Here is a 27,993-nt window from a genome sequence, read left to right as displayed (position 1 = left end):
GTTATTTTAAACTTTTTTTTTTATGTATGCAACAACAGCTGCACAAATGCTGTTAGCCCAGAGTTAGAAAGAAGATAAAGTTCCTAATAGAAAAGAATGGCAAATTAAACTGTTGGACTATGCCGAAATGGGAAAATTGACTGCAAAGCTCAGCAACCAAGAAGACCAAAACTTCAATAAGGAATTGGAAAAATGTATAATTTATCTTGGAGACTACGGTAAGCAGTTGAAAACATTAGCAGGATTGCAATAACACTTGTAATGTAACGAGAACTATGGAGACAATGGAGTTATAAAAAACATGGATTACAGATAAAGATGCAGTAGAAAAGGTTTAATAAGAGAACCCATGGAGGGGAAGGTGGAAAGTCCAGAGATTTGGAGGAATCTTAATTTTGGATGTGTGTTGCGGTATTACTATAATTTTATATTGGTAAAACCACGTAAAAATTATTTAAAAAGAAAAAGAAAAAAGGATAGTGAAAGTCAGGGGAACGTCTATTTTAAGCTTCTCCCTCTTTCATTTCTTAGCTGTGATAAAGGATGTGAAGCCTTCAAATATTCCATAGTGCCTCCACACAACCTATTTCACTCCTGATACCTGGTGTGGTCCTCAACATGAAGTTCTGGGTTCAATGTACTGATTTAGAAGAGATATTTTATTAACAAGCATACATGTACAGTATCCATCAAAGGAACTTAGCCTTCTTCAACTGGACAAACTGACAGTCCTGCTCTTAGTAGTCTACTCGTCTTAAAGATACAATAACATAGCATGGAGTGTGTGTTGAAAGGGGGCTACAGAAGCAGGAGAGAGAAGGAGGTGTGGGAATGTGTGTGTAAGGGAGATTTGAGGAAAGTAGAGGGGAGGGGGAAAGGGTGTGAGAGTAAGAATGGGGATGCAAAGGAAAGTTGTCAAAAAGGAGGGAGTAAGGAGGCATTGGGAGAGGGATGAAGATGAAAAGAGGGGCATGAAAGGGCCTGAAGAAAAGGAGGAGATGGGGTGAAGGGGAAAATGGATGCAAAGCATAGCTGCAGAAGATAAGAGAGAATTGGCTTCAGAAATGGAGCTGCAAAGGTGAAAAGAGACCTCAGTAGCTGCATGGGATGAGATGGGAAGGGAAGGGGAAATGCTAGGGTGTTCATGTGTCAGGAGTGGCCAAGGGGTCGCTAATTGGAGGAAGCAGGGGTGCAGCCCCTAATATTTTCCTATTTTCTTATGTGTTGCAGCGGGGAACTGCACAGAGTTTATAAGGATGGGGATGTGTTGTAAACCCTATTGTAGACTCTTGATTGAGCTCTTTGACTCCTTCTGGCAGCTGAAAACTGAATGCCCTCAGCAGGCTGGTCAGGAAGATGAAGATTTCGATCTTTGCCAGCTCCATTCCCAAACATATGCGAGACCCTGAAGATGGGAAAAGTGAAAGACAACAAGTGAGCAAGAATTTACTTTCCCATGTTCATTGCTTTGTAGTTATAAACATTCTCCTTAATACTTTGACAAACTAGACATAGATAGGATAGCGAAATCATCAAGGCTGCTGTCAATTTTCCAGCCTGGTCAGTGCTAACCTTTCTTTCTTCTTGTTATACTTATGTTTTGTTCTGTAATTTGAAGTTCCCTATCTCATATCAAGGAAGATACACTGAGGAAGGGGATGGACTGAAAATGAAGGGCTAGAAACTGGGGGAAGAGGGTCTAGGCCCCAAGTGGGAGCTGGGAGGGCTCACTTTTCTGTGTGCAGGATAAGGGTGAATATTTAATTTTGATAGAGGTAATTTGCTTTTCTTCTTTTCTTTCTTTTCTTCCTTTCCTCATCTTTTTTCTATTTCCCTTTTTACATTGGCAAGATGTTTATTGTGTCTCATATATAAAACTTTCAATAAAACTTGACTTAAAAAAATGAAAGGAAAACTTTTGTCAACTGTCCAAATCAGCAATGCAGAAAGGGGTTAAGAGCATAAAGTAATTTTCCTGTCAGACTTACCTCACATTGGTAGGAACTAGATTTCTGAATGCTGTATGGAAAAGCACGTGAATCTGACCTTTGGAGAATTTGTAAGTTAGCAGTGATGATGTCTGCTGAATTTCTGCAGGAATAATATTCTTTTGATTTCAGAGTAGGAGAAATAAGGAAGTGGCATGGTTTCATCAGTTCTGAGTGTGCTTTCAAACCAGGCTAAATAGCACCCCATGAAAAGATAGCCTTAGCCCTGCTGCCTGAAAAGAAGTTGGATGGCTTGCAGTGTGATGTGAGATGGGGAACAGCAGTATCCTGGTGCTGGCAGTGCTGCCTCTCTCAGGGACATGGCAGGGGTGGCAAATGTTGGGAGGTCCAGATGGAGGCCACATAAGTGTATGTGCATGTATGGGTCCCAAGCCACCAACCCAGAGATCCCCTTAACTTGCCACTGCCCTGCCCCATTCTGCTGACCAGCGCTGCCACTCCAGCCAGAAAGACGCTGCTACTGCTCCGGCCCACTCCCTCATGTGCTGCAGCTCATGTCATTTCCTGTGAGCAGACCAGTAAGCACATCGACAGATCACAACATAGCTTGGACTTCTGCATTTACCTGCACCAAATGGCAGATATTCTTTTCTGTTCACGAATTGACCATCCTTGTCCAAGAAATGATTTGGGTTGAACTCCTCAGGTGTCTCCCATTGTGTGGGATCAAGATGAACAGAGCGTAGATCGGGAACAATAATAGTCCCCTGCAAATAAGAAACAAGTGACTTGGAATGCATTCAGATCAAAACATTTCTGGATTGTCCCACACTATTCCAAGACTAATCATTGCAGAGACATGTGTGATATCTCTATCTCTATCTCTATCTCTATCTCTATCTCTATCTCTATCTCTATCTCTATCATCTCTATCTCTATCTCTATCTCTATCTCTATCTCTATCTCTATCTCTATCTCTATCTCTATCTCTATCTCTATCTCTATCTCTATCTCTATCTCTATCTCTATCTCTCTCTATCTCTATCTCTATCTCTATCTCTATCTCTATATCTCTATCTCTATGGATGATATAGATATAGATATAGGTGATATAGATATATAGATACAGATACAGATACAGATACAGATATAGATATAGATGGGGGTGTAGTCTTCACTGTAAAAACTTTCTGTACAGGCAGGAACACAAGAGGAATTTCCTCCACCTCTTTTAAAATGAAAGCTCACAACCAGGCGGAGACTTCTGGCCACTACATGCTCCTCCCCTGCCACAATTGCCCCATGGAATGACACTTGCCGATGGTGAAACATGTCTGCAGATGGAGCTCCTGCTCTTGCCCTTCAGATTTTTGACTAGATGGGAAGTTCCTGTATGCCTGGCAGCATCTCTCAATATGAAACCTTCTGCTGCTCTTTGCTCTTGGGCTACAGGAGTGCAGCTATATCACACTGTTATACCTTGGGAATGAGAAAACCACGCAGCTTGAAATCCTTTGTACATTGCCTAGGTAACCCATAAAAAAGGACATATTTAAAGCGCTGCATTTCATGAATCACAGCATTGGTGTAGGGCAATTTCTTCTTATCTTGATAGCAGATTGAGTGAGCAGAACCTATGACATCTTCTACTTCCTTGTGCATTTTATCTGAAGAGAATGATGGAAAAAGAAGGTTTATTGTGAATACTGCATTTTAGTTCAGATGGACATTTAATTCCCTTGAACACATTCCATAAATCTCTGTGAATGAGTCCCAGTTTCTTGCATTTTCAGCTCACCTGGTCCTCCAAAGAGCTCAAGTCTGTGTACGTGGTTTTTCCCCACTCTAGATCCCAGGTGTGAAATCTTTGAAAGTGAAGCTTATCTCAGATGTTTGTGCTGGCTGGATTTGCTGAAGGGCTGGGATCAAAGGCTATCTATAATGTCTGTGTGTGTGTGTGTGTGTGTGTGTGTGTGTGTGTGTATTCTCCATCCCTGGCCCTCAATATTTCCTACTTAGTTTCATTAATCCTCATTTCCTCACCTGATCTTTGGCTAATGTTATGCATGTAAAACAGGGACACGGGTGGCGCTGTGGGTAAAAGCCTCAGCGCCTAGGGCTTGCCGATCGAAAGGTCGGCGGTTCGAATCCCCGCGGCGGGGTGCGCTCCCGTTGTTCGGTCCCAGTGCCTGCCAACCTAGCAGTTCGAAAGCACTCCTGGGTGCAAGTAGATAAAGAGGGACCGCTTACTAGCGGGAAGGTAAACGGCGTTTCCATGTGCGGCTCTGGCTCGCCAGAGCAGCGATGTCACGCTGGCCATGTGACCCGGAAGTGTCTCCAGACGGCGCTGGCCCCCGGCCTCTTGAGTGAGATGGGCGAACAACCCTAGAGTCTGTCAAGACTGGCCCGTACGGGCAGGGGTACCTTTACCTATGCATGTAAAGGTAAAAGTAAAGGAGCTCTGGACGGTTTAGTCCAGTCAAAGGAAGGAGATGAAGGAGCCAGTGTTTGTCCACAGATAGTTTTCTGGGTCATGTGTCCAGTAGCACCTTAGAGACCAACTAAGTTTGTTCTTGGTATTAGCTTTTGTGTGTATCTGAAGAAGTGTGCATGCACACAAAAGCTCATACCAAGAACAAACGTAGTTGGCCAATAAGGTGCTACTGGATAATATATATATGCTTTTCCAGCTGCATTGGCTCCCAGCGGAGTACAGGGTCAGATTTAAGGTGCTGGTCTTGACTTTTAAAGCCCTTCACTGCCTAGAACCCTTGTACCTACGGGACTGCCTCTCCTGGTATGCCCCACGGAGGACCTTAAGGTCCATATATAGCAACACCCTAGAGGTCCCGGGCCCTAAGGAAGTTAGATTAGCCTCAACTAGAGCCAGGGCCTTCTCAACACTGGCTCCGGCCTGGTGGAATGCTCTGTTTCTTGAGACCAGGGCCCTGCGGGATCTGATCTCTTTCCGCAGGGCCTTTAAGACAGAGTTGTTCCACATGGCCTTTGGCTCAGAATAAGTTTGATTCCTTCCCCCTCTTTCTTTTTCCTTTCTCCTCCTATGAAGAGATTGCTCCCTAATTGTTTTAATGTTGTATCTTAATCTTTTAAATTGCATTTTAATCAACTTGTTTTTATTATTGGTTGTTAGCCTCCCTGAGCCCGGTCTTGGCTGGGGAGGGCGGGGTATAAATAAAAAATTATTATATATGTGTGTGTGTGTGTGTGTGTGTGTGCATATATATATATATAAACTTCTGGTGCAACTGGACACCATGATGAGTGCCAGAGTGCATGGAAACGGTGTTTACCTTCCCACTGCAGCAGTACCTATTTATCTACTTGCACTGGCATGCTTTCAAACTGCTAGGTTGGCAGAAGCTGGGACAGAGCAACGGGAGCTCATCCTGTCACACGGATTTGAACTGCCAACCTTGTAATCAGCAAGCACAAGGGGCTCACTGCTTTAGACCACAGCGCCACCCGTGTCCCTCATGTAATGGAGCACGGAGAGGCAGGCGACCCTTGGGGTCCTTTCCAACCCTACAATTATAGGTTCCATAAAAGTGGTGGGGGAGAATGATCTTTCCAGACATGTAAGTCAAAAACTTTTAGCTTATTTCAATAACATTTGGCTTCCAAAACTGACATCATAAACTCACTTTTAACTCTTTCCAATATGAAAGCTTTAAAGAATTATGCTCCACCCTAGCGATCAAGAGAATTCCTGGCTCTCCTCTCTCACCTTGGATATCTGGATGACTTGCCAGGAGGAGAAGTGCCCATTTCAGAGAACCGGTGGTTGTCTCTGTCCCTGCTGCAAAGAGGTCAAAAATGCACTGGGCCAAGTTTTCTTCATCATAGGTGGACTCTGGGTCATTCTTGTTCTGGTGTTGAAAATGGGGAAAGTGACATGTCATTTACATGTGTTACAATTTGTCCTTCAGCGCTTACTTTATTTCCCCCCACACACACACTTATTACCATACCACCCACACATGCTTCATGAGGGGTGGGGTGTCCTCTTACACCGCCTGAGGTGAAATGAGAAGATGTTGTCACCACCGCTGTACTGTTGCTGCTGCCTGCTTACCTGGCTTGCATAGCAGTGCCCACCAAGTGGCAACAGCAACTGGGGACTAGGTACAGATAGGTAGCCGTGTTGGTCTGCCATAGTCAAAACAAAAAAAAATTCCTTCCAGTAGCACCTTAAAGACCAACTAAGTTAGTTCTTGGTATGAGCTTTCGTGTGCATGCACACTTCTTCAGATACACTGAGTCCGCTGTGGTTTTATCTGAAATGGTGTTCCTTATAGCTTGTAAACCATCGTTGTGTGGGATGTTGGTATACAGAGATTCCACATCCATAGTAGCTAGTATAGTATTGTTGGGAAGATTGTACTGTTGCTGCCGCCTGCTTACCTGGGTTGCACAGCAGTGCCCACAAAGTGGCAACAACAAAAGGGAGCTTGGTAAGATCTTGAAAGATTTTGGTGAAATCTTGCCAGAAGCTGCCCCCTTTGCTTCTACACTAGCGGCTGGCTAGGCAGCACATCCCCAGAGATGCCTCCTGTTGGCATTCCACTGCCCAAGGCAGCTCTCACAGCCTGCCTCATGGATGGGCCGGCCCTCTGCTTCATAGCTGGTTATGATAAGAAACCCACACACACTCTCCTCTGTATATGGCAGTAGCTGCTGGTGCTAGATTTCAGGATCTGTGGGTGGGCATAGTAATCCAATACTGACATGAAGAGAGGGATCAAACGGAAACTCTGGCAGCAGATATTCAAAATGTGTGCTACATATTTCACTGCCTAATGGTCACCACCACATAATAGTCAAGCTCCTTTTTTTCAAGCCCTAAAATCAGTTCCAAAGAATTCACCACATAATAGTCACCGGGCATTCGAAGCGTGCATGAATTTGCCTTGCCCCAATTTGAATTACCTTTTACCTTTACCTGTTCATGCGTATTCCATGAATCCTAATCACATCAAAAAGAGTTAGTAACAAGTAATAAGCAATATAAACATAATTATGTTTGTAAATAAAAACATTTTCCTCACATAAGCGTCGTGCCTTGGTTTTTCACCAAATAATCGTCGCACCCCCCCCTTTTTTGAAAGGAATAATTGGCATAAAATGTGACAATTATGGTGAAATATGGTATTTAAGAAGAGGTGGCAAGAATACACAGAAGAATTATACCAGAAAGATATGGATGTCTCGTACACCCCAGGTAGTGTGGTTGCTGACCTTGAGCCAGACATCCTGGAGAGTGAAGTCAAATGGGCCTTAGAAAGCACTGCAAATAACAAGGCCAGTGGAAGTGATGGTATTCCAGCTGAACTATTTAAAATTTTAAAAGATGATGCTGTTAAGGTGCTACACTCAATATGCCAGCAAATTTGGAAAACTCAGCAGTGGCCAGAAGATTGGAGAAGATCAGTCTACATCCCAATCCCAAAGAAGGGCAGTGCCAAAGAATGCTCCAACTACCGCACAATTGCACTCATCTCACACGCTAGCAAGGTTATGCTTAAAATTCTACAAGGAAGGCTCAAGCAGTATGTGGATCGAGAACTCCCAGAAGTGCAAGCTGGATTTAGAAGAGGCAGAGGAACCAGAGACCAAATTGCAAACATGCGCTGGATTATGGAGAAAGCTAGAGAGTTCCAGAAAGACATCTACTTCTGCTTCATTGACTATGCAAAAGCCTTTGACTGTGTCGACCACAGCAAACTATGGCAAGTTCTTAAAGAAATGGGAGTGCCTGATCACCTCATCTGTCTCCTGAGAAATCTCTATGTGGGACAAGAAGCTACAGTTAGAACTGGATATGGAACAACTGATTGGTTCAAAATTGGGAAAGGAGTACGACAAGGCTGTATTTTGTCTCCCTGCTTATTTAATTTATATGCAGAATACATCATGCGAAAGGCTGGGCTGGATGAATCCCAAGCTGGAATTAAGATTGCCGGAAGAAATATCAACAACCTCAGATATGCAGATGACACAACCTTGATGGCAGAAAGTGAGGAGGAATTAAAGAACCTTTTAATGAGGGTGAAAGAGGAGAGCGCAAAATATGGTCTGAAGCTCAACATCAAAAAAACGAAGATCATGGCCACTGGTCCCATCACCTCCTGGCAAATAGAAGGGGAAGAAATGGAGGCAGTGAGAGATTTTACTTTCTTGGGCTCCATGATCACTGCAGATGGTGACAGCAGCCACGAAATTAAAAGACGCCTCCTTCTTGGGAGAAGGGCAATGACAGGCCTAGACAGCATCTTGAGAAGTAGAGACGTCACCTTGCCAACAAAGGTCCGTATAGTTAAAGCCATGGTTTTCCCAGTAGTGATGTATGGAAGTGAGAGCTGGACCATAAAGAAGGCTGATCGCCGAAGAATTGATGCTTTTGAATTATGGTGCTGGAGAAGACTCTTGAGAGTCCCATGGACTGCAAGAAGATCAAACGTATCCATTCTTAAGGAAATCAGCCCTGAGTGCTCACTGGAAGGACAGATCGTGAAGCTGAGGCTCCAGTACTTTGGCCACCTCATGAGAAGAGAAGACTCCCTGGAGAAGACACTGATGCTGGGAAAGATGGAGGGCACAAGGAGAAGGGGGCGACAGAGGACGAGATGGTTGGATAGTGTTTTCGAGGTTACCAGCATGAGTCTGACCAAACTGCGGGAAGTAGTGGAGGACAGAGGTGCCTGGCGTGCTCTGGTCCATGGGTCACGAAGAGTCGGACACGACTAAACGACTAAACAACATGGTATTTAACACTCAACATATTTCATCATTCGTTTGTCATCATGATAAGCATTGCTCAGAGAGTGAAAGATGAATATATATATTGTCCTTTCTAGTATATGAAGATAGATGAGACAGGGATTTGAAGTCATACTCTAGTTTAAGAGCATTTTGTTTAGGATTTTCTGTTTTCTCAGTCCACATTTGAATGTCAGATGAACATCAATCCGAAAAAAATTATGTACAGAGGGAATGCTCCATAGGCAAGACCCCTTAACACACTCAGGTTTCCACTTCTTTCCTCTCACATTTTTAACAATGCTAATGGATGGATGTCAACCCACTTTAGCAACTAAATTGACTATGAGAAATATTTGGGGGGAACTCAATGCCATTTTCAACTGAGATTCAGGAAAAAACATGCTGGTTTCCAGGCAAGAGATTAGTATTCACTTACAACAGGGAATGTAATGATTCCTTAGATGAGCAGTATTCAGCTTCAAAGCTGATACTTACTTTCTCCATCTGAAGTAGATAGAAATCAATGAGATCCTGTGGATCATGCAGAGACTGATTCTCCTTATGCTTCTCTATCTCCTCCTTTGCAAATGAACACACCATCTCTGAGCAGGACAAGGCCTTCTTGTGGGGCCCTGGGAGATGTTTCATGAGCCATGGGAGAATTTCATAAAGCTAAAGGAAAGATAGCAGAAATGCTGCCATTACCATGAGGAAGCTTGGTCACACCGTTTGTGCTTACATGATCTGCATTATTCTTCAGGGCTAGCATATTAGTTTCTCACTAAGAAGAAGGAAGGTGTCTATCACTTTTCTGGAATCTCACAATGATTGGGTTCTATGAATTATCCCTAGCTGAAAATGTGAAAGAAAACCATGGCTCACAATATTTTCCCAGCTCCCAGGCATCATTCCGAAACTGGGCACAATCAGAGGACCCCTCCTGGAACAAGTTAGTGGCCTTTTATGGTAGGTGGGTGTGGGGGGAATTCAAGTAAGTTCACATTTAAAAGCAAATTTGCCTAATACACAAATGGAAAGACAGCCATCGTTCAAAATGTACACTTCTCCATTTTTTAAATTTTTAGTTGTATTTATTAAATCTTCCAGTTTGCCAGTCAAGTAATTCTGATCTTTCATTACAAAAAACTAAACCTTGAAGAAGGATGTTTTTTCTCGTTCCTTGTTTTCTCATCAAAGATCAATTACTTACATTTTCTGAATACATAAGGAGCTAGAAGATTAAAGTTGGACTGATATAAAGCAATGTTAAAAACTAAGATATGAAAGCTGGAAGTGAGGAGGCAGAAAAAGGTCCTCCTTTCCTTCCATTCTGCAGTTTTAATCTGAAATTTTAGGCTTAGTACTGTGCCCAGAGCTCAGAAGCTGCTCACGCTAATAAAATTCCTTTTTGCAAAATGCGCCCTGAACGCTGATATAAACTTTCCTGTAGTCTGCCAGTCAAGTGATGCTTACAAAAATGGAAATGCAATGATATGGTTTTGTGTGCCTAAAAATGCATATAATAGTGTAAATAACATACAATCCTACAATATACTGCTTTGCAGAAATGTGTATATCGGGCAAAATTGCAAACAAATATGTGCATTAGGATAAATTAGCACAAAAATGCTGATGAAGTTTCATGAGTCCTTTTTTTTTAAAGATCGGAATGTATGTAGAAATGTGGAGAACTGAACTTAAGTTTGGAAAAAGGGTTTAGTTGGGTCATACAGAAGGGAGCTGCTTTCCTTAGCAGTAGGGACAGTGCTTGAGTTGCAGGTCTCTCTTACTTTTAAAAAATTCCAGCCAAGGCTGGCTGCAGGGGCCTCATCATTGTCATTGCTAAGTGGCTAGAGAGCAGATACGTTTAGTTTTCAATGATGGCACCAAAACTATGTAATTCCCTTCTTGAGAAGATTATTTTGTTCACCTCTGTCCCTTTTGGTGGGCTCTGAAGGCCATTGTTCCATTTTTATCCCATCCTTCCTCCAAAGAGTCTTCTGTAGTGGACAAATGCTTCCTACTCCTTTTTTAAAAAAATCTCAATGGTAATCATGAGAAACTGATCAGGCTGTGAGACAGTAAGTGGCCCTTATTTCAAAATACTGATTTGTGGTATTTAGGGAGACCTCTTTGGCATAGTAGAAATGAAAATGACTACTCACACAATGAACAACGCTAGATAAAAATTTTTGGACAAAATCAATGGATTCTATCAGCTTCTGGAACCGTTCATCTTCAAGAGCAAACCGGTGCCCAAAAACCACAGCACATATCACGTTGGAGACTGAATTAGTGATGGGCATGGAGGGATCAAGTGGCTGTCCTGCAAAATAAAATTATACTAATGTTAGTTCAGCTGCTCCTGTTAATACTGAGAGTGGGATTTTATGGTGGCCAAGAGAAACTGCTGGGATCTCCTTTAGGAATCAAGAAAAACATATCACATTCCTTTCTAAAACGGACAGAGGTAGTACACAAATAAATCTTCATACACCAGCTCAGCACATCACTTAGCATCACATACCCTTTGAACGTGCAAAAACCTCCACGAGCTGATGAGCCTCCTCTGCTATTTGGTGCTCCATGCCTTTCTTCCCCAACCCCAACTTCCGCATAGTAACTACACCAAAGCGTCTCTGTTGCCGCCAGGTGTGACCATTTGATAATACAATACCTATGGAAAATCAATGAGAAATTATTACTTACAGAAATCAGTGTAAAAAGTTGCCATCTCAGAACAATGTTTACTGAAGTTCATATCCTTGCTTGTAAGAGCTACTTAGTCTCTCTAAAGCAAAGAATTACAAGATGATGCAGAAAGGATTCTGGGTACAAATTGGAGAGAATTTAGAGGGGAAATCTATCAAGCTTCTGGTAATGCTATTGGGAAAAGAATGGAAGTGGTAGAAATGGAAGTTCTTTCCTTTTTCTCTTGCTAGATTTCCCTACAGGAAATGGGATCGCAAGATATACAACTGGGTGTAAAATAATGAATATACAAGCAAATAATTATGGATTATTTTTAAATAAAAGACTACAGAGGAGAGTTTCCTGTGAAAATAAAAATGAAGGATTTATTGTTTTTAAACATGGAAGAATGGTTGGAATTTTTTGGGGGGAGATAAGGTCATCATACAAGATTGGAAGAGTACTATTCGATCCACTTCCATCTGTCTCTTGAAGTCTGCGGTTTCAACTACGGGAGCTGCCACCAGCTGTAGTGGAGAGCCAGTGTGGTGTAGTGGTTAAGAGCGGTAGACTCCTAATCTGGGGAACCGGGTTCGCGTCTCCGCTCCTCCACATGCAGCTGCTGGGTGACCTTGGGCCAGTCACACTTCTCTGAAGTCTCTCAGCCCCACTCACCCCACAGAGTGTTTGTTGTGGGGGAGGAAGGGAAAGGAGAATGTTAGCCGCTTTGAGACTCCTTAAAGGGAGTGAAAGGCGGGATATCAAATCCAAACTCTTCTTCTTCTTCTCTTCTTCTGTAACTGTTCCGGTTTCAGAATATGCCTCAGCCCGGTGTCTGACTCCCCCTCCAGATACTCCAGCTTCCGGGGCAGGATGTCCCCCCTCTGGTTCTGGTGCCCCGGCATGCATCAGATTCGGAAGTCGGAAAGAGCAAAAAAAATTTGGCAATCTAATTTGCCTCTGGTTCAGATGCCTCGCCATTTGCCAGTATTCTAAGTTCTTGTGGTCCATGTATCTCCACTTAGTGTTGTGCTCCTTTGAGGAAATGTCTCCACACCCCAGCGCTTCTTTTATGGCAAGCAATTCTCTCTCCCAAATGCTGTAATTCCGTTCTGAAGCATTCAACTTTTGGGAGTGGAAGGCACACAGCCTCAAATCTCCGTTACGGTCTTCTTGTAGCAACACAGCTCTTATGGCACTTTCTGACACCCCCGTCTCCACCACCATCGGCCAATGTGGATCTGTGTGGTGCAGGTACTCCTCCGCTGCTTCACAAACGCATCTTGAGCTTCTCAAACGCATCTTGTGCCTCCTATGTCCAGAAGAATGGCTTCTTGCTCCTCCAGCAGTCTGTAAGGAAAGCCATGAGCCAAGAATAATTGGGCATGAAGTTGTGGTAATAATCAGCAAAGCCTAAGAATCTCTATAAGTCTTTCTTAGTCTTTGGCTTCTGCCAATCTAACACCGCCTGCACCTTTGCTAGGTCCATGTACACCCCTTCAGGAGAGACGTGATAACCCCAAATTCCACCCCCTTGACTACATTGGGCCAGAGATTTTGGTTATAATATACAATATGATGAATGGTCAAAACTATGGAATGAAAGACTAAAATTTACGGCATGTACTGTGTTAAAGGAAAATGTGATGAAAATGGTATATAGATGGTATATAACGCCAGTAAAACTAGCTAAAATGTATAAAACATGTAATAAGTGTTGGAAATGTAAAGAAAAAGAAGGGACATTCTATCATATGTGGTGGGAGTGTAAAAAGGTGAGAGGCTTCTGGGAAATGATATATAATGAATTGAAAAAGATGTTGAAATATATGTTTATTAAGAAACCGGAGGCCTTCTTATTGGGATTGGTAGGAAATGAGATAAGTAAGAAAGACTGTAAACTTTTTCAATACGCAGTTACAGCAGCGAGAACACTTCTGGCCCAAAAATGGAAACAGGAAGAGTTACCGACGGTGGAAGAATGGAGACTGAAATTGACTGATTATGCAGAACTGGACAAACTAACAGGGAAGATTCGCTATCAACGAGACCAAAAGTTCATCGAGGACTGGGGAAGATTTACAGATTGTCTGAAAGGCATATGTGATGAACAGATAACGTTTGTCGGTTTTCAAGAGACTCTGTGAAAAACAGAGGAATATTGTTAAAAAGAAAATAAGAGGAGGGAAGGAGATATCTAAAGGCAATACTGTTAAGAAATGTGTTAATAATATTGACGTAAACGAAAGATCGGCAGAGGAGCTGAGGGAAGTCAAAAAAAGAGAGGAATGTGTGATAAAATGTGAATTGATTGTATAAAAAATGGTTTGTTTGTTTTTTTCCGTTTTTTCCCTCTTTTGTGGAAAATGAATAAAAATATTATTAAAAAAATAATAATAAAGATATAAAATAATAATTAAAAAAATCCCACCCCCTTGACGTGAAACTGGCACTTTCCCAATTTCACCTAGAGGTGGTGTGTCCTTAGTCTATGCAGCACCTCTGTCACGTGTTGCACGTGCTCTTCTGGGTTCTCAGAGTAGATCAGCACGTCATCTAGGTAACACAAAACTGTATTGTCCCATAAATCTGCCAGTACATGATTGATAACCACCTGGAATGTGGCCGTGCCCGATTGTAGCCCAAAAGGCATAACTAAGTATTCACAGCTTCCAAATCTGGTATTACGAGCCATTTTCCACTTGTCCCCTTGTCTCACATGTATCAAATTGTATGCCCCCCTCAGGTCCAGCTGGGTAAAAAATTTCACCGACCGTAACCTCTCCAGCAGGTCACCAATATGTGGCAAGGGGTATTGACTAGGAATCATGAGGCTGTTGGTTTTTCTGTAGTCCACCACGAGACGTCTTTCTGGGGTGTCTTTCTTGTTCACAAAGAACACTGGTGACCCACCAGGTGCTCATGACAGCCTAATAAACTCACGTTCCAAGTTCTTCTTCAGAAACTCCCGCAAGTTGGCTAATTCTGCTTCTGACATGGAATATAGATGACTGGTTGGCACCAGGCTCCAAGCCTATTTTGCAGTCATAAGGTCTGTGGGGTGGGTAACCTATCTGCCTCCTTTTCACAGAACACATCCCTATAGGCCTTATACTGTGGGGGTATGGAGCTCTCCTCCCCCATGAGTTTTCCCCCCTACCTCTGCCCCTTGGCTCCTACCTGTATTGGCGCTTCGAACCCTAGGCAGTGTGCTTGGCAGTAAGCTGAATCAAACGTTAAAGAACACTGCCCCCATGCTATTACTTTGTGAGCTAACTTGGTGATGTGAAACATCATTGTCTCCTTGTGGCCTGACAACTCCACCCCCATGGGCCATGTGGCATAGGCAACTTGCCTCCCCACCAATGGCCTGCCATCAATTGGTCCATCCATAGTTTCCAAAAACTCCCCCAGGTTTGAGAGAGTGCTGTGCTTGGCTGCCATTAGAGGGGAGAGCTTCCTTTTAAAGGCAAGATAGTCCGCCAGGTAACCTGCGTATTTAGAGGGGTTTTACTGGCTCTGAGAGTCCTTTCTGCCTCTAAATGCAGTCTTTGTTCTCCCAGGGCCTGGTGAGGGTATCTAGCTGTGATTTCCGCTGCCAGCTGTACTGCTGCAGTTCATTTATGGCATCCCTGGGCTCTCCTGCCCCCACTCCCGCTGCTCCAGCCCCCATTGAGTCCACACCCTCTGGTACTTCCCCTTGCATTCTGCTCTCTATTGTCCCTCGGTGTGTGAGAGAAGAGAGATTTGGCAAGCTGTCAGGTTGGTAGGCTCTAACACAAAAGATGCAGTCTCTGACAGTTTTATTGTCGTTGTTGTTCAGTCATTTAGTCGTGTCCGACTCTTCGTGACCCCATGGACCAGAGCACGCCAGGCTTCCACCACCTCCCGCAGTTTGGTCAGGCTCATGTTTGTAGCTTCGAGAACACTATCCAACCACCTCGTCCTCTGTCTGCCCCTTCTCCTTGTGTCCTCCATCTTTCCTTTTTTTAAAAAAAGATATTTATTAAAGTTTCAACATTTTACAAAAATAAGAAAAGGAAAAAAAAGGAAAAAGAAAATACAAAGTAAAAACAGTTAAAAACAGATCAGTTTTTCCAAATCTTATCTTTCATTTGCTTGTTTCCATTTTTGACCACATCCAACTTACGCAGGTTCATGGTTCTTACATTCCAGGTTCCTATGCAATATTTTTCTTTACAGCATTGGACTTTCCTTTTGCTTCCAGGCATATCCGCAACTGAGTGACCTTTCGGCTTGTACTTGTCCTCCGCTCTTCCTCAGTAGCATGTTGGACGCCTTCTGACCTGAGCGGCTCATCTTCCAGCGTCATAACTTTTATGTACCTATTGTCTTTGTCCATGGAGTTTTCTTGGCGGCGATACTGGAGTGGCTTGCTGGTTCCTGCTCCAAGTGGATTACGTTTGGTCAAAACTCTCCACTATGACCTGTCCATCTTGGGTGGCCCTGCACAGCGTAGCTCATAGCTTCTCTGAGTTATTCAAGCCCCTTCGCCATGGCAAGGCAGTGATCCATGAAGGGGGATGGTGTTATTATTATTATTATTATTATTATTATTATTATTATTATTATTATGTCAAATCTTGGTTGTCAAACATAATCTGTTCAACTGAGGCACGGCTTCTGATTGGTTGCAGATGCTTCCTGCACTAAATTGGAGGCTGCGTTGGACATTTGCTTCCAAAAAAACATTAAAAAAAACAGTGCATTTACTTCTGGGTTTTTTAGCATTTGGGAGCCAAAACATTCCTAAATGGAGGCATTCGAGATCTGAGGTTTGACTGTATTTATTATTATATTTATATTCCACTCATCCTCCCTAAAGAACCGAGGGCTGAAAAGAAGCAAAACTGAGAAAGATCCAAACTGAAAAGCTTATTGGAAGGGGATATATTAATCTCAAGTTGTATAGGCTGTTTGTTCAACCAGCACCTTGAACTTAGCTAATTGTCAGCCAGTGGCATAACATGCTGGCTATGTCCTGCCCCCATGAGCAGTCAAGCTACTGCATTTTTTGCCAGAAACTGTTTCAAGGGCAGCCCCAAATGCAGCACATTGCTATAATCAGCCTGGAGGTAACCAGCACATGGATGACAGTAGTTAAGCTATCCTGATCCAGAAACTACCTTAGCTGCCAAAGCTGCCTTGCTAGCTGAAGCTGGTAGAAGGCACTAAGGTCACCTGGGCCTCTAGCAGCTAAGATGGATCCAGGAGCACCTCTAGTCTATGAACCTGTTCTCTCAGGGAGAGTTGAACCCCATTCATAGCAATAAACTGAACAATTGACAAGACTCCAACCACCTTGCCCCCATCTTACCAGGATTCAGACTGATGTAGGCATCAAAGCTTTCAGCAGAAAGAACTCTGAGTTCACGCTCTACATCTAGAACTGAGGGCCAGGATAGTAAATGCATTACAATTGCAGCAGGAAACATACTTCTACTTGCAGTTGAAACTAACCACAGTGCGGTACAATTGCTAATTCCACAAAGCACTTGCTACTTGCAATCCATCAGGGGTGCCACTTGAATAAAATATGAGGAAGGGGGCAAGTAAGCCCCACCTCACATAATCAATCACATGATGAGGATTGCTCTTTCAGAGCTCTGCCAGCACCGGCAGTCTCTGGCATTGAATGTGTTGGTCTTGCGTGGGGCACCAGGGAGAGCTTGGCTGTCTGGCTGGTGTACTGACCACCCACGGCACCGGCAGCCACCCTCTCAGACCTGCTGGAGGTGGCAGCGGGCTGGGCCTTGGAGTTCCCAATCTTATTGGTTTTGGGAGACTTCAACGTCCATGCCCCCTCCTCACAGGCTCTGGACAAAATGACTTCCATGGCAACACTAGGGCTCTCCCAGGTTGTTTTGGGCCCCACTCATCAAGCAGGCCACACGCTGGATTCGATCTTTGGTGCTGGCATAGATGTGATCATACTCCCCCCTGTGGAAGTGACATGATCTGATCACTGCACTCTGAAAGCCAAGATTGACTTCCCACTCCTCCCCTGCTCAGGTGGCGAGCCTATTTGGGCTCACCCACGAAGGCTGATGGGTCCTGATAGATTCCGTCAGGCTTGCAGGACTCTGCTCCTCCTGATGACTCATTACATGACCTTGTCGAGGACTGGAATAACCAGTTCTTGGCGGCCATCAATAAGATCGCGCCCAAGCGCCCTCTGCAACCCCGCTGAAACCGGGCCCCTTGGTTTACCTAGGAGCTCCGGAAAATGAAGTGGGATCTCAGACAGCTAGAGCGAGTATGGCGATGGAGCTTCAAGAACATCTTATAGGATGCTTATGAAAGCCTATGAGATGGCTATGAAAGCTGCTAAGAAATCTTACTTTGCAGCTTTCATTGCATCCGCTAGCTCTCGCCTGGCACAACTTTTTAGAATAATTAGGTCAATAACGTCCTTAGGAGGACAACCAAATTTAAGCATAAATTCGACTCACAGCTGTGAGGCGTTCGCGAACTTTTTTGCAGAGAAAGTCTTGTTGCTCCTCCATGACCTCCCTGCCAATTTAGATACAGTGACAGAACTGGAGGCCCCTCGACAGTCTTCGGGTCCAGTGTTGGATCATTTCGATCGCATACTCCCTGCTGATGTGGATAGATTCCTCTGAGCTGGTAGGCCCACCACTTGCCTCCTTGATCCATGCCCGTCTTGGCTGATTAGGGTGTGCCCAGATGTTGCACAGATCCCCCTGGTTGAAATTATCAATTTGTCCCTTGGCACGGGGACATTCCCAGGGGAGCTGAAGGAAGCAGTGGTGTGTCCGCTCTTAAAGAAAACTTCACTAGATCCTTTAGATTTATCCAATTACTGCCCAGTTTCAAATCTTCCATATCTGAGTAAGGTAATTGAGAGAGCGGTTGCTGAGCAGCTTGGTAGGTTTCTGGAGGAAACATCAGCTTTAGATCTATTTCAGTCCAGGATCCGTCCTGGTTTCAGGACCGAGACGGCTCTGGTCGCCCTAACAGATTATCTCCGTAGACAACTGGATAGAGGCGGGTCGGGACTGCTGATTCTCTTAGATTTGTCAGCAGCTTTCAACATGGTTGATCATGATCTTCTGGACCACCGCCTCGCCGACGTGGGGATACAGGGCATAGCTGTGCTCTTTTATCTCTGGTCAGGGACAGAGTGTGGCACCAGGGAGGAAGATGTTGTCACGCCACTCCTTGGTGTGGAGTTCCACAGGGTGCAATCCTCTCCCCGATGCTTTTTAACATCTTTATGCACCCCCTTGCCCAGATTGTCCGGAGCTTTGGGCTGGGTTGTCATCAATATGCTGATGACACTCAGCGCTATCTGCTGATGGATGGCCACACCGACTCGGCCCCGGACACACTGACCAGATACTTGGAAGCTGTGGCTGGATGGTTTCATGGGAGCCGTTTGAGACTAAATCCTTGGGGATACAGAGCATAGCCCGTAAATGGCTGTGCTCTTTTATCTCTGGTCAGGGACAGAGGGTGGCGCCAGGGAGGGAGATGTTCTCACGCCACTCCTTGGTGTGTGGAGTGCCACAGGGGGCAATCCTCTCCCCAATGCTTTTTAACATCTTTATGCGGCCCCTTGCCCAGATTGTCCGGAGCTTTGGGCTGGGTTGTCACCAATATGCTGATGACACTCAGCACTATCTGCTGATGGATGGCCACACTGACTCGGCCCCGGACACACTGACCAGATGCTTGGACCTTCATACCTACGGAACCACCTCTCCCGGTATGCCCCACGGAGAACCTTAAGGTCCATAAATAGCAACACCCTAGTGGTCCTGGGCCCTAAGGAAGTCAGATTAGCCTCAACCAGAGCCAGGGCCTTTTCAACACTGGCTCTGGCCTGGTGGAACACTCTGTCTCATGAGACCATGGCCCTGCAGGATCTGATTTCTTTTTGCAGGGCCTGTAAGACAGAGTTGTTCCTCCTGGCTTTTGGCTTGGAATTAACTTGATTCCCTCCCCCTCTTTCTTTCCCCCTTTTTCCTTCTGTGATGGAACTCCTACTTGGGGACTTCCCTGGCTTTTTTCTGGCCCACATAGGACCAGTCTGGATTTTCCCCCCCAACCAGACTTGACATTTTCATCCTCAAAAAGTTTTTGAATTTCTGCTGAAATGAGGCTGCATTTTAATGTTGTATTTTAATCTTGTTTTTAAAGTTGTATTTCAATCAATTATTTTATATCTTGTGTTGGCTGGGGAGGGTGGGGTATAAATAAAATTTATTACTATTATTATGCGGCTCATGCCCACCATTAGAATGGCAATTGTCATGAACTTAGGGGGAGCCTGGTGGTCCCCTCAAATATTTTAGGGGGGAACTGAAAGGACCTCAGTCCCTAGTTGTTCACTCCTAGGTAACCCATTTTCTGTTGAGTGCAACAATAACAGAGAACCATTGCTCTGGATAGCCCATTAAACATTGTCTCTTGGGAAAATACCAGGAGAAATTCTTATTCTTCACTACTTACCCTTTCCTTTTGCCATAGTCCTAAGGAAAGGAGTCTGTGGTCGCTCGTCTAATTCTTCAGCGTGGTCAGTGAGCGCTTCTTTCACTGCTTGGAATCCAGACAGTACTACAGTGGGTAGATGTCCCGTCCATAGGGTGAAAATATTTCCATGTTGCTTTGCCAACTACCATTAGGGTCAAAAGAGAGGAGAGGACAAGATGTGTTCAAAAACTACAATTGGATATTTCAACTTAATACAAGAGCTTCAGTCTCCCTCACCTCTGCAGCTTCTTCCGTATGTCCAGAGCTCAAGTTATGGCTGCTCCCTGCTGCTTCTCCCTTCCCTCTACATACCACTCTTATATGTTTGCTCTCTATGCCTGCATTCTCATTCCCTGTCAGTGAAGCAACATTGCTGACACCAGGCTTAAGAAATTGAATAGCACCTGCAGGTTAATTCCATGTTGAGAGGCTGCCATGAATGAATGCTGAGGACCTATGTGGTCAGTCAATTTTTTTAAATATAATAATATTTTATTCTTTTTTCCATTTAGAAAGTTATATTTGTTATACAACAATTATATTCCAATTCAACAAAACAAGTGACTTCCCACTCACCCTGCATCATTGTTTATAACTTGAATTACATACAATTGCATTTTAAAGTTCCATCGTATCTAATTTCATCCTCTCCAACATGTTTCTTAATATATTCTGCTGTTTTCTTACACTTCAAACCATGCTGTGGTCTTTACATATGGGAAATAACTTTTTATATAGGCTGCAAATGTTTTCCAATCTTCTTTAAAAGATTCTAGATCAGTATCTTTTATCAATTTTTGCCATCTCTGCAGATTCCAAGATTTTCATAAACCATTCTTTCTTTGAGGGTGTTCTCTCCTCCTTCCTCAATTTAACAGTATATATTAAATATTTTTGATCAGTAGTTTTTAATGCATATTTTCAACTTTTATATGATTTTTTGCTTTTCAGTATTAATAATAATATTCTTTGTTTTATCCCTATTATTTGTATATCTTACTGTTTCTTACAAAGGAGGCTTATGGCATTTACCATTTACCATTTGATGCTATAGTTTAAGCTGAAATATCACAATTGTTGAGGGAAATAGATAAAGCAATTGCTGAAATCAGACTGAATTATCACCAAGATGTAAGTACCTTAATGAAAGTATCTTCATGAATCTTAAATCCAAAGTTCCACAAGACTACAATGAGAGGAACCTTAGGAGGGCCTGGAGGGTAATGCCTGTTTGACCAGAGCAGTTTCTTGAAGTTCAGAATCAGAAGAACCACCAGCACAGCAATCAAAAGTGCCCATATCTCCATCCTTCTCTTGCTGTCTCTTTCTCCTTAATTCTTTCTAGGTAGCCTGGTCAGGTTCAACTCTCTTTCTCTAAGGGCTTTTTGCTTTCCTCAGAGACATCAGCAGTACTCTCTGCTTATATATGCTCAGTTATTAAAAACAAATAAGCAACAAGGGGTGTGATACCATGTGCAAATAGCCTTGGAATGTGATTGCAAGTCATGTAATACAATCGAACACTATAATCATTCTTATATGGGTCACGCAAATGAGAGGTGTTTGATGAATTGTAATTAGAATCCAAGCTATCTTAAGACCGATGTTGTGACACAAATATTTGAGAAAGAATTTTGTACCAAATATTCATACAGTGGTGCCCCGCAAGACGTATGCCTCGCAATACGGAAAACCCGCTAGACGAAAGGGTTTTCCGTTTTGGAGGTGCTTCGCAAAACGAATTTCCTATGGGCTTGCTTCGCAAGACGAAAATGTCTTGCGAGCTCCTGCAGGGTTTTTTTCCTCTCCCCCCCTTTCCCCAAGCCGCTAAGCCGCTTATCAGCTGATCCGCTAAGCCGCTTAACAGCTGATCCGCTAAGCCGCTAAGCCGCTTAACAGCTGATCCGCTAAGCCGCTTAACAGCTGATCCGCTAAGCCCGCTAAGCCGCTAATAGCGCTAATCCACTAATGGGCTTGCTTCGCAAGACAAAAACGGCAAGACGAAGAGACTCGCGGAACGGATTCTTTTCGTCTTGCGAGGCACCACTGTAATATAAAAAATGAATAGGGGGCCGCCAGGGGCGCATTGGAAGATGGCCGACAATACCATCTCTCCAGCTCACACGGGACAATTAAGAGGCTGATATGGGAGTATGCAGCCTCCCTTGTTTACCCCAGGGAATGGGGAAACACTGCCTTGCCTGCTGTTGCCATAAATCACCCCCGAGTTCATAAGAAGGGGGTGAAGGCACTAGGCACATAGCCCCCGCGTGGATTGGCTCTCCCGGACGCTGTCTCTGATTGCGCGAACTGCTTGCAGGAGTTCGATATAAACAATTAGGAGAAGCAAATGCACATATTTCAAGTGAAGAACGGGAGTTAAGACTGCTAATTGAAGTGACCTCTGTGAAGTAGAGCGACGGGTTGGATTTAACAGGAATATATCCAGAAGAAAACATCAAAGGGTAGGTATGTCAGAACGGGACTGGATGGGGGGGGGCTTTTCTTTTGCTCTTTTATGTGATTACCTAATAACCCCTTCCCAAGAAAGAACCGTTGCATAATTGACATTAGCAGGATGAGTAAAAACTGTGTGAAAATGAATTAATAACCAAAGGCTTGGCTCATGGAGATCTAGAAGAGTGGGGGCTTTTGGAGTGACACAGCAATAAAAAGAGAGTCGCCATGTTGGCAGGTTATGTCGAAAGATTGATGGCTGAGGAGGAAGTTAAGGATTTGTTATTATACTGGATTCCTGGCAGAACCTCCTCAGAAGTTTGAGAAAGGGAGTGACAGACCTGCAAAGATTAACGACGGTAAGAGTGGTTTTTTTATGGAGGTGATGAGAAGAGGCAACCGTCTGGGTATGACTCTTGGATGAACGGAAAAACTCACACAGGATTATAAAATATTTTTTTCAACTCGCTTGCGGAGATTATCAGAGGTCACAAAGAGAAAGGAAAAATATATGAAAACAACAAAAAGAGATGTGGAAAACAAGAAGAAAGGATTGGATAGAATTATGAACATCATTTGGACAGAATTGTGGACATTAAAGCAGTAGCAACAAGATCATAGAATCATAGAATCATAGAGTTGGAAGAGACCACAAGGGCCATCGAGTCCAACCCCCTGCCAAGCAGGAAACACCATCAGAGTACTCCTGACATATGGTTGTCAAGCCTCTGCTTAAAGACCTCCAAAGACGGAGACTCCACCACACTTCTTGGCAGCAAATTCCACTGTCGAACAGCTCTTACTGTCAGGAAGTTCTTCCTAATGTTTAGGTGGAATCTTCTTTCTTGTAGTTTGGATCCATTGCTCCGTGTCCGCTTCTCTGGAGCAGCAGAAAACAACCTTTCTCCCTCCTCTATGTGACATCCTTTTATATATTTGAACATGGCTATCATATCACCCCTTAACCTCCTCTTCTCCAGGCTAAACATGCCCAGCTCCCTTAGCCGTTCCTCATAAGGCATCGTTTCCAGGCCTTTGACCATTTTGGTTGCCCTCCTCTGGACACGTTCCAGTTTGTCAGTGTCCTTCTTGAACTGTGGTGCCCAGAACTGGACACAGTACTCCAGGGGAGGTCTGACCAGAGCAGAATACAGTGGCACTATTACTTCCCTTGATCTAGATGCTATACTCCTATTGATGCAGCCCAGAATTGCATTGGCTTTTTTAGCTGCCACGTCACACTGTTGGCTCATGTCAAGTTTGTGGTCAACCAAGACTCCTAGATCCTTTTCACATGTACTGCTCTCAAGCCAGGTGTCCCCCATCTTGTATTTGTGCCTCTCATTTTTTTTGCCCAAGTGCAATACTTGGATCCCTTTCGGAACTTGAATTATGGGTACCCCCAACAAAAATTTAAAATTTGGCTTTGTAATTCGGAATTAATGGTATGTGATTTGATTGGTCTGTTAATAAAAATTATTTTAAAAAAAAATGAATGTGAGAAAAGCCCCGCTGGATCACACCGAAATCCTCTCTTGCGCAAAAAGAGGGATTACCTCTTTTCTCCCTTGAAGAGTGCATAGAGCTGGAGGAGGAATTTTTTTTTTTTTTAAGATATTTTTATTAAGTTTCTTTTCTTACGTTCAATAATATACAGAATAAAGAAAAAAGAAAAAGAACAAAGAGAAAAAGAAATATATAAAAATCCAACTTTCCATAATGTTTTCAAAAATCCAACTGGACTTCCCCACATCCTCCAAACCCTGCATTCTTTGTAGTAAAAGCGTCAGCAATTTGTTACCTTATTTCATAACTTACTGTATCTTTCAATTATCATGTTTCTAAATTCACAGTGTTGTATCCCAATTCTTGTACATTTAAAGTAAACATAATAAAGTTATTTCGTGTTTTCACCTCTTCTTTCTCATACCTTAGTTTCCAATTCACCTAATCGAGTTGCTGAAGCAAAAGTTTCCTAATCGTGTACATTCTTAACATTCATACAACTTATCATGTTTTTGCAAATAGTCCTTGAATTTTTTCCAGTCCTCTTCCATTGTTTCCTCTCCCAAATCTCGGATTCTGCCAGTCATTTCAGCCAATTCCATGTAGTCCATCAACTGCGTCTGCCATTCCTCCAGCGTGGGTAAATCTTGTGTCTTCCAGTACTTTGCGATGAGAATTCTTGCTGCTGTAGTAGCATACATAAACAAAGTTCTATCCTTCTTTAACACTTTCTGGTCTACCATGCCCAGAAGGAAGGCCTCTGGTTTCTTGGGAAAGGTATACCTAAATACCTTTTTTAACTCATTGTAAATCACTTCCCAGAAGACCTTCACTTTTGGGCAGGTCCACCAGAGGTGAAAGAATGTCCCTTCAGCCTCCTTACATTTCCAACATTTGTTGTCAGACAGGTGATATATCTTAGCAAGCTTGACTGGGGTCATGTACCACCGGTATATCATTTTCATAATGTTTTCCTTCAAGGCATTACATGCCGTGAACTTCATTCCGGTGTTCCATAACCTTTCCCAGTCCTCAAACATGATGTTATGCCCTATGTCCTGTGCCCATTTTATCATGGCAGATTTAACTGTCTCATCCTGTGTGTTCCATTTAAGCAGCAAGTTGTACATTCTCGAAAGTGTCTAAGTTTTTGGTTCTAACAATTCCGTCTCTAGTTTCGATTTTTCCACCTGGAAACCAACTTTTTTATCTATTTTAAAGACCTCTTGAATTTGAGCGTAATGTAACCAGTCTCGCACCTTATTTTTTAATTTCTCCAAGCTCTGCAACCTCCAATTGTCTCCAATTTTTTCAATTATTTCCCAATATTTCGGCCAGTAGGCCTCCATGTTGGGTCTTTTTCGAGCCTTGGCCTCCACCGGTGATAGCCACCTCGGGGTCTTACCCTCTAGTAAGTCTTTGTATTTCATCCAGACCGTAAATATTGCTCTTCTGACAATATGGTTTCTAAACAATTTGTGAACTTTAACCTTGTCGTACCACAAATATGCATGCCAACCAAAAGCATTGTCAAACCCTTCCAGATCTAGGACATCAGTGTTCTCCAACAGAAACCAATCCTTCAACCAGCAGAAGGCTGCAGATTCATAATATAACCTCAAGTCCGGCAGGGCAAACCCCCCTCTTTCTTTCGAATCAGTTAATATTTTAAACTTTATTCGGGGCTTTTTGCCCTGCCAAACAAACTTGGAAATATCCTTCTGCCACTTTCTAAAACATTCCACTCTGTCCACAATCTGTAGGGCTTGAAACAAAAATAACATTTTCGGCAATACATTCATTTTTATAGCTGCAATTCGACCCAACAAGGAAAGTTTCAATCTTGACCAAATTTCCAAATCTTTTTTGATTTCCGCCCAACATTTTTCATAATTATCTTTAAATAAATTCAAGTTTTTGGCGGACAAGTGAACCCCCAGGTATTTCACTTTTTTAACAACACTTAATTCTGTCTTTTTCTGAAACCCATCTGTTTCTGTAGGTGTCAAATTTTTGGCCAAAACCTTGGTTTTTTGCTTGTTCAACTTAAATCCCGCCACCCGACCAAATTCATGGATCAATTCTAAAACTCTTTTTGTACTAGATTCTGGCTCCTGTAATGTTAAAACCAAGTCATCTGCGAATGCTTTCAGTTTATATTGTTTCACTCCGACCTGTATTCCTTGTACCAACCGGTCCTCCCTAATCATATTCAAAAGCACCTCCAGGACTGAAATAAATAAGAGAGGGGATAGGGGGCACCCCTGTCGTGTCCCTTTTTCAATTTTAAACTCCTCTGTCACCACATTGTTCACTATCAGTTTAGCTTTTTGCTCTGAATAGATTGCTTCTATTCCATTTTCAAACCCCCGTCCCACTCCCATCCCTTCCAAGTTTTTCTTCATAAACATCCAAGAAATGTTGTCAAAGGCTTTCTCCGCGTCAATAAAGATTAACACAGCTCTCGTATTGATATTTGTTTGTAAAAGTTCCAAAATATCAATAATGTTCCTAGTGTTATCAAACAAATGTCTACCAGGGAGAAAGCCAGCCTGGTCCTTGTGAATTACTTCATTGAGTACTTTTTTAAGCCTACTTGCCAGAATATCCGCAAAAATTTTGTAATCCACGTTTAGGAGTGAGATGGGACGGTAGTTCTTAAGTTGAGTCTTTTCAGTTTCCGATTTTGGTATCAATGTGATGAAAGCTTCTTTCCACGTTTCCGGCGCCTTCTTCCCCTCCATAATCTGGTTGCAAACCTCCATCAAAGGTTGTATCAAATAGTCCTTCAAAGTCTTGTAATATTTGGAGGTAAGTCCATCAGGGCCTGGAGATTTGCCTAGTTGCATATTCTGAATGGCACCTTCAATTTCCTGTTGTGTTATTTTGCAGTTCAGGATTGTTCTCTTTTCCTGAGTTAATTTTGGTAGTCCATTAGTTTTTAGAAATTGATCTATCTCAAACTCTTTCTGTGGCCCCTGTGAGTAGAGTTCTTTAAAATATCTCTGGAAACACTTTCTAATTTCTTCTGGTTTCTGAACAATTCTCCCTTCAGTCTCTAGATTTGTAACTGTATTTAATTTTTGTCTCTTTTTCAACTGCCAGGCTAGCAGTTTTCCACATTTATTTGCTGATTCAAACGATCTTTGCTTCATTTGTTTAATTTTCCATTCAACCTCTTGATTTATCAGTTTCGAATATTGTGCTTGATGGAATTTAATTTCTCTCAGCACCTCCTTCGACTTTGGTTTAGTTCTCAATTTTTTCTCTCCTTCTCTTATTTTCTCCAAGATCTTCTCCTTTTTTTCATTCCAGTCTTTTCTTAATCGTGTTTTGTTGTATCAGAAACCCTCTCATGACTGCTTTGCTTGCGTCCCAGATTATTCTCTTTTCTACCGTAGTATTCAAATTTATTTCAAAATAGTCTCTTAAAGTTTTTTGGGCCTTCTTCACAATCTCCTGATCTCTTAATAAAGTGTCATTCATTTTCCATCTGAAGGAACCGGTTGGAGTAAGTCTCAATTCCACTTTCAAGGCGTTATGGTCGGAGCAGGTTTTTGGGCAGATTTCCACTTTTCTAGTCTTAGGTGCCAGCCCTCTAGTTGTCCATATTTGGTCGATTCTTGTCCATGACAAATGGGCCTCAGAAAAGAAAGTTCCTTCTTTACCTAAGGGGTTTTTTGTCCTCCATATGTCTATCAAATCCATATTGTCAGTTAGTTCGAAAAAAGTTTTAGGCAGCCTGCCGTCCGTTGTTAAGTTTTGATTTTGTGACTTATCCATGTTTGTAGATACCACCCCATTCATATCTCCCATCATAATGATGTTGGGATAGTCCATATAGTCCAGCATAATCTCATGCAGCTTCTTAAAAAATTCTGATTTCCCATCGTTTGGTGCATATATTCCTAATATCAAGAATTTTTCTCCTTGTGTCTGGATTTCAATCGCCAAAATTCTTCCTTGTTCATCTTTAAATAGAAATTTCGGTGACAGGCTCTCCTTTGCATAGATCACCACTCCTCTTTTCTTGACTCTGTCCGATGAAATAAATTCCTGGCCTAGTCTTTTGTTAATTAGCACTTTCCTGTGG

The 27,993-nt window shown here is 42.9% G+C and overlaps 1 protein-coding gene across 1 annotated transcript; it reads right to left on the bottom strand.

The window, feature by feature from the left end:
* Positions 1-376: 376 nt before the first annotated feature.
* Positions 377-21,319, bottom strand: LOC114598073 (cytochrome P450 2J4-like). Its single transcript, XM_077929668.1, has 9 exons — positions 21,077-21,319; positions 19,917-20,079; positions 11,257-11,406; positions 10,895-11,055; positions 9,225-9,401; positions 5,695-5,836; positions 3,429-3,616; positions 2,575-2,716; positions 377-1,405 (listed from the first exon to the last, which is right to left on the bottom strand). Exons 1-9 carry the CDS (start codon positions 21,242-21,244, stop codon positions 1,218-1,220), a joined length of 1,479 nt encoding a protein of 492 aa, XP_077785794.1. The 5' UTR covers positions 21,245-21,319; the 3' UTR covers positions 377-1,217.
* Positions 21,320-27,993: the final 6,674 nt, after the last annotated feature.

Source organism: Podarcis muralis, chromosome 6 (genome assembly GCF_964188315.1).
Source record: "Podarcis muralis chromosome 6, rPodMur119.hap1.1, whole genome shotgun sequence".
Classification (NCBI taxonomy): Eukaryota; Metazoa; Chordata; class Lepidosauria; order Squamata; family Lacertidae; genus Podarcis; species Podarcis muralis.
This window is presented reverse-complemented; position numbering and strand designations above follow the sequence as displayed.